Source organism: Culex pipiens, chromosome 1 (assembly GCF_016801865.2).
Source record: "Culex pipiens pallens isolate TS chromosome 1, TS_CPP_V2, whole genome shotgun sequence".
In the NCBI taxonomy this organism is placed as follows: domain Eukaryota; kingdom Metazoa; phylum Arthropoda; class Insecta; order Diptera; family Culicidae; genus Culex; species Culex pipiens.
The window spans coordinates 134,046,844-134,061,989 of NC_068937.1; the positions used below are offsets into that span (position 1 = coordinate 134,046,844).

Below are 15,146 nucleotides of genomic sequence, written 5' to 3' on the forward strand. Positions count from 1 at the left end.
AGGATAAGTCGATTGGGGCCAATCGATGTGCAATTCATCTTCATTTCATGTGAACACCATGCGAAATGATATTGAATTTTGTTTTTGCCAACGGTCAGCTGGTGCTAAGTGATATCCACATTCATCTGACATGTAAAGCATGTGAGAGTCAAAGGAAAAACGTGAAGTTATAGTGTTGGTTTTTGGACTAGCTCACGTGAAAAAGCATATGATTTTGCTATGTTGGTTTCTTTCAGTGTAGTTCTCACTGTTCTGTGTTCTGCGTGCACGTCCACTCAAAATAATCCACACGTTGATGCTACCTGAAAAATCACGTAACCCCGACTTTCCCCTCGCTAGGCTCGTTTTACGTGACACACGTAAAAATAATGTGAAAGTGTTCTGGAAAAAAAAGACTTGCACGTTGAAGTTACGTGAAAAACCTTATAGTATTTTTCCACTAGGTTTTTTCATGTAGCTTTTATGTGTTTTGAAATGTAACTTCAACGCACCTTTTTTTCTCGAGTTCGCCAAATTTCTACGTGACTATTTTAGTATGAAAATTTACGGCGCACAGTGAAGACCTGCTGCCGGACTGTGCTCAAAAATTTCTTTAAAAATTAAAAAGTTGGTAAGTAATATTAAGTTTAAATGGTTTCTTCTTGCTTATTTGATGTTTTTTTTTCTTATTTCAGAGACCGGTCTCTGGCAGACGCATTTCTTTTCCCTGTGGCCTCTGGAATGGTGGCCGCTGCCAACATTGGCTGTATCCCGAAGGACCGCTAGAAGGCGATCCCGGTTTCTTCGGTCGGAATAGTTATCAAGACCGGTGCAACTGTGGTGACGCCACCAGAAATGTAACGGACGTGGTCATCGCCGAGTGTGTTCTGGAGAAGTGCTAGTACCCGTTCCAGGTCATGGGGCTGGTGTCCAGCTTGATCCAATCGTCTACACCGGGTGCTCTGCGGTCACCCTTATGCCGGTCATGACAGGAGCAGCAGCTAAACGTGGTCGGTGGACAAGGCAATGGACTCGACTAATCGTTGATCCTCGGTCAAGCTCATCATCGGGGCAATTATTAACAATTGTTGGGAAGAACGAGAAGTATTGTGCGTTGAAACGGATTCGACCGCTCAGAAGAAAATTATTGATTGATAAATAAAATAAGTTATAAAAACTGAACTCAATTTCTTCTTATTTATATTTAAAAAAAGTGAAAGAAATAATCTCCTAAAACAAAAAAAAACCATAACTTTTACTACAACAAACATATAGAAATCATTGTTTGATTCATTTAGCTTTTACGTGTGAAACACGTAGAATCAACGTGAAATGATCTGGCCAAGCAAATTTCATTTCTACTAGCGTCACCTCATAGAAGTTACGTGAAAACTTTAGTGGAAAAATACCACATAGATTTTCACGTAACTTCAATGTGAATATTTTTTTGAGTGTGGAAAGCCTTATTTAAACACGCTTAAATTACAATGCATGTTTCACATTGTCTTAGTTTGATTTTACAAAAAATACTAAAATATGGCAGTCTGTAATCAATCACTTATCTGGGCAAAAACAAGTTTAGGAAGCGAGGAAGGTGTTTTCAGGTGTTTTTTCGATTAGCTTTAAAAGAGATATTTTAAAATTTTCGTATAATTTTGAAAGAAATAAAACATATTTTGTAACATATTTAAGATCTACAATAGAGTAAGCTTTTGCGCAATCTCGTTCGAGTTAACTAACGACTGTTGGATGCAAAGCCTCCTTAACAAATAAAAAGTGAGTAATTGCTGAGTAACTTGTTTTTCCTGCGTTGTTTTTAACATAACCCTACGCTGTTAAAGGGCGCCGAAAAATCAACTACCTCATAATCGCCACCCCCGCACGCTAATTAATTAAATTACTCATGTCAGCGCGTTGTCAGTCGAGAGCCCACTTAAGCCACAGCCAATTTGTTACACTATTATATAGTTTACTTACCTAGCGGTGTAACAGCCGGTAGCACAACCCGTAAACTGTGCATTGGCAGGCTTGGGCCTAGTGTCTTGGGGAAAAACTGGTTCGGTTCTAGTTGTGTGCACAAACGACAGTACCGTTGTTTTTTCTTTTAAGTTTTGGGGATTTTTTTTTGGTGAAAAGTTGTTTTAACAACCGGAAAAAAATAATTAAAAAAGCAGTCATGAAGAGTTTTAAATGTGCTGGGTTTAGTTTGTCTATTTAGTTTAACTAAAGTTAAAACTACACATTTGAATTGCTTAGAAAAAGAGTGGCCAACTTCCCTTGCAAATGTGAGATTTGTTTTAATCATTAATAGTTTTTGATTTTTTTTTATTCTCTGCCATATTACACCATGACACTTTAAAACATTTATGAAGTAATATCAATAATACATTTTTTGAATAAAGTGCAAGTTATATGTATACAGCAATTTCTCACGAAAACAGCATGATTCGAAAAAAAGTTATCCGATCGGGTGACTTACGCCTTGTTGGTGGTCCGAAAAATGGACATTTTCGTCAATTTTCGCAAAAAAAAAAAACACCTGAGCAATTCTCTGAGATTTCGGGCATTCGATTTTTTTATATTTTTTTATCCGGCTGAAACTTTTTTGGTATGCCCAAAGAAGCCATTTTGCATCATAGTTTGGCCATCTAATTTTCCATACAAATTTGGCAGCAATTTTTTTTCAATCAAGACTAACATTTTAAAAGGGCCAAACATTCAACATTACGCCCTTTTGAAACTTTAGTCTTGATTAAAAAAAATTAAAATATTTTTTTCGAAAAGATCGAAAAATTTCAGGAATGTTTCATATTTTAACATTTAAAATCGGACCATAAGTTGCTGAGATAACGACATTAGAAAATGATGGGTTGTTTGGGTGAGACTTAGAAACCATCAATTTTACTGTTTTTTAATCTTTGTATGGCAATATCTCAGCAACTAAGGGTCGTTTCAACAAAGTTCAAAAAAACAAAATATAGAGAATTTTCTCAGCTTTTCAAAAATATTTTTTTCAAGAGTGGGCAAACATGGGCACTAATTTTAAAAAATGACTAACTACTACTATTTTCAAAAAAGTTACCTGAAAATGGCTATAACTTGAAAACGGTGCACTTTATCAAAATTTCATCAAAATGAAATTGAAAATTTGTTTCGGCCAATATTTCGATTAAAAAAAAAATCAGTATTGATTCAAACATTCATAACTCGTCAAAGTTCCCCTAAAACATATCAGAAAATAAAAAATTAAAAATAGTGTTTTTTTTTGCAAATCAAGTTTTAGTGACAAAAAGTGAAATTAAAAATCACCCATTTTTTTAACCTTGTATAATATGTTTTCAGTGTAGTCCTTATCTATACCTACAACTTTGCCCAAGACACCAAATCGATCAAAAAATTCCTTCCAAAGATACAGATTTTCGAATTTTCATAAATCATTTTTGTATGGACAGCTGCCAAATTTGTATGGAAAATTATATGGACAAATTAATTATGAAAAATTAAAGTACTCCGAGATAACATTTTTTGAAAATATAAAATGAGTTTTTGGACGCTCCGCGCGCTAAAACAGGAAAATGACGAAACCCGGACGTCGCAGACGGTAATAACAACATTCATGCCATTTCAATAACAAATACTGTTAAAATAACTGAAGGTGTTATGGAATCTTCTTGAAAAATTCATTTTTGCATAAGGGTTAAATAACAGTTTATGTTATCATAACAAAATTTGTTATTAGTCTATTTTTTGCAATAACATTTTTTGTTATGGAAGAATACCTCCAACTGTTATTGAGATGATCGTTTGTAAAAAGTTGTGAAAATAACAAAAAAGAATAACAAAGATTTGATCGAAGAATAACTCAAAATGTTATTATTCTGTTATTATAATAACAATCCAATAACAGAAAAAAAACATAACAACGAATAACAAATCATAAACTTAAAATATTATTGTCCTAGTATTTTCAAATATCAAAAAATGTTATTCCCAAGGTATTTCCGTCTGCTCGGGAAACGCTACAGGGTCTTTGGTCCCGAGACCTCCAAAACCGCATTTTAAATTTTCATTTGGCCTTTCTAAATATAAGGCTAGATTATAAAAACCATTTGAAATGCATTTTCCTGCATTTAAAAGCATATTCAGCATGTTTGCATCGATCAAAAATATTTTGAATTTTTGAGAAATTCCATTGTCAGGGTTGTTACGGACGGCGCGGATCGCGCGGATGGCGCGGATGGCGCGTATCGCGCGGATCTGGCGCGGATTTGCTGGCTAATTTTGTTCAGGCGCGGATTTCGCGCGGATAGCAATTTTCATAAATAAAATAATTGAGAACGATAGAATTTCTTTGAAGTTACGAAGGAAAATATTATAAGCAATTAAATAAATTCAATCTTTTTCTATGCGTGCAAAAATATCTATTTCTAAGAAGTTGTTAATGAAGAAAATTTTCTTCTGAAAATTATTCATTGTTTTTTTTCTTAATACGAATCTTAAAAATAATCTTCAAGGAGCGTTTATTTTTAAAAATGTATTGAGATTTCTTATGTCGACATCGTTTTACATAACATTAAAACTCATTATTTTTGTTAACATTTGCTGACCTGGTTTAAATATTTTTCTATAATTATTCACATGATACATTTAATTTTTATCTTCTGACTCATATTTTAAACATTTTCCAAAGATTTAAACATAAGGATGTACATAAATGATTCTTAGGGTATGTTCCGGATTGGAACCCTTAGATTTTTTTTAAGATCGGTACAGGGTTCCAAAGTTTCCAAGGCATTTTTTAATATAGGAAACAATAAATATTGAGCGAGCATATTAATTACAGAATTTCAAAAAGCTTCAGATCTTTTTAGATTTTTTAAGTTTTTTCATTCTTAAATTTAAATTTTGAAATTTGTGGTTTATTAAAAATTGAAAGATTCTGTTGCCACTCTGATTTAAGTAGAATTGGTTCTACTCCCAATTATCAAAACATGACGAAATCCACTTAGCAATCTGCTAAAATCTCCGTCTAAAATTGAAAATTTCAGAAATTACATATTCAATTAAACAAAAAAATAAATAAATAGAATTCATAAATTTAAATTGCCAAAACTTGCAGACTCAAAAACGCAAAGAGAAATATGAATTCTCACATTCAAAAATTACAAGAAAAATTAACATAGATTTTTTTTAATTCATAAATTTTTAATTTTTTAAGAAAGTTCTTAAGTTATTGAATTATAAAATTATTAAATTATGAAACTATTAAATTATGAAATTATGAAATTATTAAATAATTAAATTGTTAAATTATTAAATTATTAAATTATTAAATTATTAAATTATTATATTATTAAATTATTAAATTATTAAATTATTAATTTATTAAATTATTAAATTATTAAATTATTAAATTATTAAATTATTAAATTATTAAATTATTAAATTATTAAATTATTAAATTATTAAATTATTAAATTATTAAATTATTAAATTATTAAATTATTAAATTATTAAATTATTAAATTATTAAATTATTAGATTATTAAATTATTAAATTATTAAATTATTAAATTATTAAATTATTAAATTATTAAATTATTAAATTATTAAATTTTTTAATTATTAAATTATTAAATTATTAAATTATTAAATTATTAAATTATTAAATTATTAAATTATTAAATTATTAAATTATTAAATTATTAAATTATTAAATTATTAAATTATTAAATTATTAAATTATTAAATTATTAAATTATTAAATTATTAAATTATTAAATTATTAAATTATTAAATTATTAAATTATTAAATTATTAAATTATTAAATTATTAAATTATTAAATTATTAAATTATTAAATTATTAAATTATTAAATTATTAAATTATTAAATTATTAAATTATTAAATTATTAAATTATTAAATTATTAAATTATTAAATTATTAAATTATTAAATTATTAAATTATTAAATTATTAAATTATTAAATTATTAAATTATTAAATTATTAAATTATTAAATTATTAAATTATTAAATTATTAAATTATTAAATTATTAAATTATTAAATTATTAAATTATTAAATTATTTAATTATTAAATTATTAAATTATTAAATTATTAAATTATTAAATTATTAAATTATTAAATTATTAAATTATTGAATTATTAAATTATTAAATTATTAAATTTTTAAATTTTTAAATTTTTAAATTATTAAATTATTAAATTATTAAATTATTAAATTATTAAATTATTAAATTATTAAATTATTAAATTATTAAATTATTAAATTATTAAATTATTAAATTATTAAATTATTAAATTATTAAATTTTTAAATTATTAAATTATTAAATTATTAAATTATTAATCCCTAGATTTTAGAATTTGGTGATTTTTTTTAGGGTTTTATATTTTTTAAATTTTTGAATTAAATTTTTTTCCTGAGTTTGTTTTTAAAGCAAAGATATTTAAAGTGTTGCAAAAAATGCTAATATTGTTTCAGAAATGGCAGAAAAGGTTCCACTTGGTGCAGGTGGGATATGAATCCACAACTGATCAACGGATCAGTAATGCTTTCTGTATTATTCTTTTTTCGTTTAAAATTTTATTCATTATGTTACTCTCTTCTATGTTTGTCGCGATTTTTATATGGCGCGGATTTCGCGCGGATTGGGTCTTGGGGTCGGCGCGGATCTGGCGCGGATTTTTTTTCGACTTTTCCGTAACAACCCTGCATTGTACAGTGCTGCAAAAAAAAAAATGTTTTCAGCGAAAAAAATAATTTCGTCAAAAAGTGCATTTTTAAACACTTTGAAGACTTGTATGGCCACGCAAAAAATACTCACAAATTTTCTTCCAAATAAAAAATGGGTAATTCTCCGCCAACTCACACAACAGTTGCCCCGACCCCTCTTCGATTTGCGTGAAACTTTGTCCTAAGGGGTAACTTTTGGCCCTGATCACGAATCCGAGGTCCGTTTTTTGATATCTCGTGACGGAGGGGCGGTACGACCCTTCCATTTTTGAACATGCGAAAAAAGAGGTGTTTTTCAATAATTTGCAGCCTGAAACACGGTGATGAGATAGAAATTTGGTGTCAAAGGGACTTTTATGTAAAATTAGACGCCCGATTTGATGGCGTACTCAGAATTCCGAAAAAACGTATTTTTCATCGAAAAAAACAATAAAAAAGTTTTAAAAATTCTCCCATTTTCCGTTACTCGACTGTAAAAAATTTTGGAACATGTCATTTTATGGGAAATTTAATGTACTTTTCGAATCTACATTGACCCAGAAGGGTAATTTTTTCATTTAGAACAAAATTTTTCGTTTTAAAATTTCGTGTTTTTTCTAACTTTGCAGGGTTATTTTTTAGAGTGTAACAATGTTCTACAAAGTTGAAGAGCAGACAATTACAAAAATTGTGATATATAGACATAAGGGGTTTGCTTATAAACATCACGAGTTATCGCGATTTTACGAAAAAAAGTTTTGAAAAAGTTGGTCATCATCGATCATGGCCGTTCATGGTCACCTGCGACAGACACGGACGACGAAACAAAGAGAAACGCAAAAAGTAACTTTTTCAAAACTTTTTTTTTCGTAAAATCGCGATAACTCGTGATGTTTATAAGCAAACCCCTTATGTCTATATATCACAATTTTTGTAATTGTCTGCTCTACAACTTTGTAGAACATTGTTACACTCTAAAAAATAACCCTGCAAAGTTAGAAAAAACACGAAATTTTAAAACGAAAATTTTTGTTCTAAATGAAAAAAATACCCTTCTGGGTATACTACATTGGAAAAGTACATTAAATTTCCCATAAAATGACATCTTCCAAAAATTTTTACAGTCGAGTAACGGAAAATGGGAGAATTTTTAAAACTTTTTTAGTGTTTTTTTCGATGAAAATACGTTTTTTCGGAATTCTGAGTACGCCATCAAATCGGGCGTCTAATTTTACATAAAAGTCCCTTTGACACCAAATTTCTATCTCATCACCGTTTCAGGCTGCAAATTATTGAAAAACACCTCTTTTTTCGCATGTTCAAAAATGAAAGGGGTCGTACCGCCCCTCCGTCACGAGATATCAAAAAACGGACCTCGGATTCGTGATCAGGGCCAAAAGTTACCCCTTAGGACAAAGTTTCACGCAAATCGAAGAGGGGTCGGGGCAACTTTTCCCGATTTCGTGTGAGTTGGTAGAGAATTACCCAAATGCTAAATAAGATCCATTGTTCTAAACCACAGAGAATTGCTCAATTTTAAAATAGCAAACATGTTGCAAAACTATCTCATTAAATTTGGAAATTTTAAGTTCTTGACCCGGAAACCCAATGAAAAAACGAGGCGCTTTTCAGGCGTCAGTCATGAAACCATTTCCCCAGAACCAATTCACTTAAAATTTCTTTCCCATCAAGAACCAGTTGCGTTTCGCAAAAAAAAAAAAAAAACTAGATTGATAACTTCACTCCGATATGTCACGGTGTCAAGTTTAAGCAAATTTAGGCAACCTGGCTTGTGATTTCGCAAAGCCATAAATTTTATTGCTATTAAATACGACCCGTTTTACAACCCACCCCCAAACTGTCGAGCTTCTTATCGGTCAAAGTGCGACTGCTAGAACGAGAATCCTTCCGAAAAATCGTCGTCGCCATGTGCGTGCATGCGTTCTTGAGCGTCGCGACGCCCCCAACTTGAAGGAATTGGCGCGCTGCTCTTGCTCCACTTGTATAAATAGGTAGTCGGGTTCTTGGACAGGTTATCAGTTCCCTGCTGGGTGGCAAACCGAGAACCTGCCTTGCCTTAGAATTACTCGTCAGTCACAGTGTTGAGTTGGTCGTCGCGTCGTGCAAAAAAAATGAATCGATTTGTGCAACTCGTGGTCGTGGCCACGTGGCTCGTTACGATTGTCCACTCCGGGTTGATCCTGCGGGATGTGAACGATCTGGAGGAGGAGGCGGAGTTGGGCGAGGACGAGATCGACCTGTCCTCAGTGGGAACGGCCATCTACGGCAATCCGGATGAGGCCGTGGGGGCCCGGGTGGCCACCTACGATCCGGAGACGGCCCTGGTGAACGTGGAGGAGCTGGGGTCGTACGCCGAGGGCGACATGCTGATTACGCGCCCCGCCGGACGGAACGGAATGGCCGACGTGAGCACGCGCTGGCCCGGCGGCCAGGTGCCGTTCGTGATCAACGGGAACTTTCGTGAGTGATTTTTCTTTGATGATTGTGAATATTCGTTGAAATGTTATAGTGTTAAATGCCCGTGTGAGAAACAGTAAAAAAATCATGTTACATCTGGTGATTGCATCGAAAAATTTCTGATTTCACATCTTTTTATATGAAGCACTTGTTCAACATAGATTTTGGTAGAATTACATCAAATCAATAATCTTGAACCTCACAGAAAAAAAATGATGGTAATTTTCATCAGGAAATGGTGACAGATTTTGTGGCAAAAATAATGTGTAATATTACATCAGGAATTGGTGAATTTTCATCAGTTTCTGATAAATATTCATCAGGATCACATTTTTAAACAAAAAATTGAGTAATATTACTTAAAAAATAGGTAATATTCAACCAACCAAATTTTCAACATTCCAAAATTTTACTTTTTTGCTGTGTTAAAGATTTCCTTTTTTTAATATTTTTGAAAAACATAACTTATGACATTTTGAACCAAATTTTAAATTTTTAGCGTTAAAAATTACCTGAACAGTTAAAAAAATGTGTATATTTGGAAGATGTAAAATTTTAAGGTTGAATAGAACATCTTTTATGATGTAAAGTTTCAAAAAGGTCTTCAAATGCAGCCAAGAGAATTGGATTTTGTTAAGTTGTACGAAGATTGAGACAATTTTAATATTACAGTCCAGACTCGATTATCCGAAGTTCGGTTTTCCGAAGGTTTGTATGGGACTTTGGACAAACAAATTTTTTTTTCGATTTTTTTTTATTTTCTTACTTTTAACATCAAATTGGAGTTCTGCGACTTAATTTTAGTCAAATTTGAATGGTTGATTGCCTGTGACACACTGTAGAAAAACTCGCACTTAAAAATATAAATTAAAATATTGATTTTTTTTAACAATTTATAATTCACAAATTGATAAGCTCAAATATTCATAAATTTAAAAATTCAAGCACCTAAAAATCTAACATTACAGTTCATGCTCGATTATCCGTGCAAAAATCACTTTCTTCAAAAAATCATAACTCCCCGCCTTTTCAACCTTTCTTGGCTGTCTATATACGCAAATGACAGGTGATAAGTTGGCCTTTAAATAAAAAAAAGTAAAAAGTTTGAAAAATCTAGCCTTACATATGAAAAAGTCGTATGAATCTTTAAAATGGCGTTTTGACGGTGTCTGGAACAAAGAGCCTATGTCTGGGAATATTTTTATCGTATTCCTCGGTCAATTTTACATAACATCCTAAAAATGGGAGGAGTTTATTAACAGGATTCCGAGATATGATTTTTTGAAAATAAAATCCGGGTTTTCGACGCACCGCGCGCAAAAACGGGAAAATGGCGAAATATTGTTTCACTAAATCTACGATAACATCAAAATTTCAGCGAAGACGTATAGATGTTTGGGTACCAAAAGTTGCGTATTTCAATTAAGAAAATTTTGATTTTTTTAAGCTTCTTACTATTTTTCTTTGAAAGGCCAACTTATCACCTTTCTTTTTCGAATAAAACAGCTAAAATCGGATGGTAGTTATGATTTTTTGAAAAAAGTGGTTTTTGCAAAAATCGACGAAAACGGCCTTTTTTTGGACCACCCTAACACGGCATAGGTCACCCTAAATAACCTAACAAAAAAAAATACGGGTCTTATTTTTTGGCCAGGGAACCCTAGAAATATTTTGAGCCCGATCCGAGCACTTTTGTTTTTTTTCCATGCTGTTTTCGTGAGGAATTGCTGTATAGAGATTTACACTTTCGTGCATTCGTCTCTGCAAGGTGGATAGTAGAATAGAAATGTTTTGAAAGTTCTGAAACTCTTCGATAACTGTTTTTTTTATATTTCAAAAAATTGGCAGCGAGTTTATCTTTTGTTTTGTAGAGTTCGTCAAGCTTGTCTACATCTTGATAAGTTTATCAAAATAATAATCTTTTCGATTATCCAATGTTCTCTCCCAAATTTCATATAAAAAAAAGTTTCGAGAGTTTATTTAATTCTGGAGTTTTTTTGAGCATGAGCATGAGCATGAGAGACCACCCATGGTTGTCCTTCTCCGTTGCTGAACAGGACCGTAATATCCTATCAATACAACTGACCATACGCTTAAACGATCTAATGGTGTTTCCCTTATCAACAGCATGTATGAATGCGTTGAAAAGATAAAACATCAAGATCATTAAAACTAGATCTGAAGCAAATAGGTAACAGTCATTGGCCACCAACGGCGCCCGCCATGTCAGTTTGTAGATCTCGGGGGAATTGGGACGGGAATGTTAGTTAGCACAGGTTGCTACAAAGGGTGGGTTCTATACGATATCCACACCCCCACGTGTGCCGGAAAACTACTTCTACTTGGGATTTTGTTAGTGGGAAAGGGTAATGGCCAGGATTCATCATAAAGGATGATGATGCGACCCAATAATCAATAAATTTTGTTTAATGATGTGATGTATTATGCATTCTCAAGGCAAACAGTCGGAGGATGCGGATGAGATTATTCCCGGTTATTTGGTGTTGAGTTTAGCATAAATGATTCAATCTTAGACAGCCGGCTGTGGAAAGATAAAACCAAATAAAATGCGAAAACGCGAAACCGCTCGGACCGAAAAACACCCACAATCGGGGGGGAAACAGAGACGGAAACGGCAACGAAAATCCGGCTTGTTTACCGCGACGCAAACCGTTCAAATTCTCCAAAGCAACTCAATTCTGGAGTTTTTTTTAAAGGTCCAATAAACAAAATTTTTAGTTTTTACTTTTTGGGTGTTTTTGAAACCGCCTTGAGTCAGGGGTGTTAAAAAACATCCAAAAAGCAAAAACTAAAAGTTTGGTTTACTGGGCCTTTAAAAAAAATCCAAAAAAATTACCATTTAACTTTTAGCCACTAGCGTGCACAGAAATCGACGGTAACATTTCAAAAGGCATCATGTACATTTTGACACTTTCTGGGTTATTGCATATTCTGAAAGTACTCCTAATAAGCTACCTCTCCACCAAAAATGAGCAAAAGTTACTTCAGTAAAGTCTGCTTAATCATGATTTTAAATAAAGTAACATAAACAAAACCTTTGCCATCAGCAGTCCCTGTTTATATAGCCCTGTCAACCTGTCAAACAAAAGACTACATGAACCTCGTGACGAAAAAAAAAGCAACATGAACAAAGCGCCATGTACATTCGGCGAAGAAAAACGAATCATAACAAAGCGTCCCCCTCAATGACAGCAGGGTGATATCGACGTTGGTGATTTCAAAAGGAGTTATGTTTGTTTTACTCTAATAAAATTACGGAAATGATGTTTTATTGAATTTGGATGATCAAGTATCAATTAAAGCAACGTTTTTCATCGTTTGTTATTATTAGAACATCTTATTTTGCTTTTATATTAAAATGTGAATTGAAAATGGATGCTCAACATTCAAATGCGTTTTTCTCAAAACGCATGGTTTGTACATGATGCTTTTTGAAATGTTGGCGTCGAAATTTGCTTTGAAATTGCTAAGGGGGTGTCCATAAACGACGAAATTTTCAAAACGCTCATATTGTTGCCCCACCTTCGTTGAGGATCTGGGCACGCTAGTGCTTTTAGCGCTAAATCTCCAATTTTGCCGACAGTACCAAATCGATCAGAAAAATTGTAAGAACAGCCTGCAATATTGTATGGGATTTGTATTAAATAGAATAATAATGCAAAATGACTCCTTTTGTCACAGTAAAAGCATGGAGAAAGTGTCATCCAGACTAAGAAATAATAACAACAAAACTCAAATTCAAACGTAAAAGCGGCCAAGCCTACTGCGTAAAGTTAACCGCAGAGATGATTCGTCGAAGTGGGTTGAGTTTGATTACGGAGTGTTCAAACAACAATACAATTGGGAATCTACATATGAGTTTTGGTTTTAGGCAATTATTCGTGGAAAACACCATGCTAAGAAGATTTAGTAATCAGGGACTCTCTGGGATGGTATTAAATTTTTAAGTTGGTAAATAACATAATTTTTCTATACATACCTTTAACAGAGGCCAAAGACATGCAGCTGATCGAAGACGCTTTCAACGAGTACCACAGCAAGACGTGCGTCCGATTTAAGCCGCGAATGGGCGAAAAGGACTACATCTCGATCGAGAGCTCCCAGAGCGGCTGCTGGTCCAGCGTGGGCCGCATCGGTGGCAAACAGGAAGTGAACCTGCAGATGCCGGGCTGCACCACCAAGGTCGGCACGATCGTGCACGAGTTGATGCATGCGCTTGGATTCCTGCACGAGCAGAACCGATCCGAACGGGACAACTGGGTCACGATCATGACGCAGAACATCCAGCGGGGCACGGAGAACAACTTTGCCAAGGCGTCGGCCAAAACGACGACGGCGTTCGGCGTGCAGTACGATTACGGCAGCGTGATGCACTACTCGACCAATGCCTTCTCGGCGAACGGAAAGCCCACGATCGTGGCCAAGGTGAGTTGGGTCCCTTCTGCCTTTTTTATGCGGTTCTGGTTTGTGATTTTGTGTGTTTTTGGTTTGTTTGTTTTTTTTTATTGTGACACTCACAGAAAAACTTCTCCGGAAACATCGGCCAAAGGGACGGGTTCAGTTCGCTTGATATCCGGAAGATCAACCTCATGTACAACTGCAAATAGGCCACCACACAGTCTGATGCAAACACATCAAAACGGAACAAAGCGGAACAACATCATACACATGTGCACACAAACATACTGGAACTAACTACCTCAACTTGTTTAAAACAATTATTTTATTTAGTATTATGTTTGTTTAAGGAATAATAAACATTATTAGACGGTGTAATGGTTTAGCAATTTGGTTTGTCGTTTTTGGTCTCTTGGTTTAACTTTTTCACCACCAGGTGTCGGTAGGTCGCCACAGTGATCTTGCATGCAAGATTCACTTCATAACTACATATTGCACACAACTCTTTCAAGCTGTCACTAAAAATTCACGTTTATTGTGTACATAACCTCACCTCCCCCCCTACCTAGAAATCCGGCGGCAATAAAATGGGCCAACGGAACGGTTTCTCCAGCCTGGATGTGGCCAAGCTGAACGCCATGTACGGGTGCAACATTGGAACCGGCAGCAACGCTCCGGTTGCTTCCGCCGGAAAGCCTCAACGCCCTGCGCGACCCTCGCGCCCCGTCAAGAAGCCCAACGGAGGTGGCCCCACCGGGGCGCAGGTCGTCGGCTTCATCGGCAATCTGATTGGGGCCGCCTTCGGGGACAACGAAACAACCACGGAGGAGTAGCCGATTTGCTTCGAACAAATTTACACGATTCTCTCTACCTCAATTTTTTGTACAGTTAAGAAATGACGAACAAATTTTCTACAAATAAAATAAGCTTAAACCTAATCTAAAAAAAAACCTCGTTTACTTCAACCCACTTTGCTGATCCGACTGTCTGTCTCCTTCCGCAGCGTTCCACCAACGGGGCCAAGATGGGCCAGCGGGAAGGGTTCAGCGCGAGTGACGTCGAAAAGATCAACCGGATGTACCAGTGCTCGGGCGATTCCATCGGAACGGGTCCGCCAATCAGTTTGCCCTTCCCGGTGCCGCCGCCGTTCAACGGAATCGGTTCCGGCGGTGGTGGTGGCGCATTCCCTACCGGACCCTACCCGAACGGTGGACCGTTTTATCCGGGCTATGGATACTATCCGAGTGGACCGGGGGGACCACAGCCGTACTATCCGGGTGGTTATTATCCGCAGGGACCGGGACCGTATCCGGCGGTTGGACCTTATGGGTACGGACCGTACTATCCGTACGACGAAAAGGACTCCGAGATGTACGATTTGGTGCAGGAAAATCAAGTTGAATAAAGAATTTTCGTTATTTTTGAAAGTTAAAAAATGGGGAAAAATTTAAAATAAGAATAAAAAATAAAATAAAAAAAATACGTCGAAATTTTTCAATCTTCATAAAACTTTTAAATTCCTAAAAATTTT

At 34.3% G+C, this 15,146-nt stretch overlaps 3 protein-coding genes across 4 annotated transcripts in view; all 3 read left to right on the forward strand.

Annotated features, from left to right (window-relative positions):
• Positions 1-13,419, forward strand: part of LOC120422589 (ETS-like protein pointed) — a 58,117-nt gene extending 44,698 nt beyond the window's left edge. For both annotated transcript variants that reach the window (XM_039586080.2, XM_039586081.2), the window contains one exon: positions 13,206-13,419. In XM_039586080.2, the coding sequence (XP_039442014.1) occupies positions 13,206-13,275 (70 nt within the window). In that variant the 3' untranslated portion in view covers positions 13,276-13,419. The remainder of the gene's footprint in view (positions 1-13,205) is intronic.
• Positions 13,283-14,448, forward strand: LOC120422540 (zinc metalloproteinase nas-4). Its single transcript, XM_052706043.1, has 2 exons — positions 13,283-13,642; positions 14,185-14,448. The coding sequence occupies exons 1-2, from the start codon at positions 13,283-13,285 to the stop codon at positions 14,446-14,448; spliced, it is 624 nt and encodes a 207-aa protein (XP_052562003.1).
• Positions 14,449-14,639: 191 nt separating this feature from the next.
• On the forward strand, positions 14,640-15,020 carry LOC120422567 (proline-rich protein 2-like). The gene has a single exon (XM_039586053.1). It carries the CDS (start codon positions 14,640-14,642, stop codon positions 15,018-15,020), a length of 381 nt encoding a protein of 126 aa, XP_039441987.1.
• Positions 15,021-15,146: the final 126 nt, after the last annotated feature.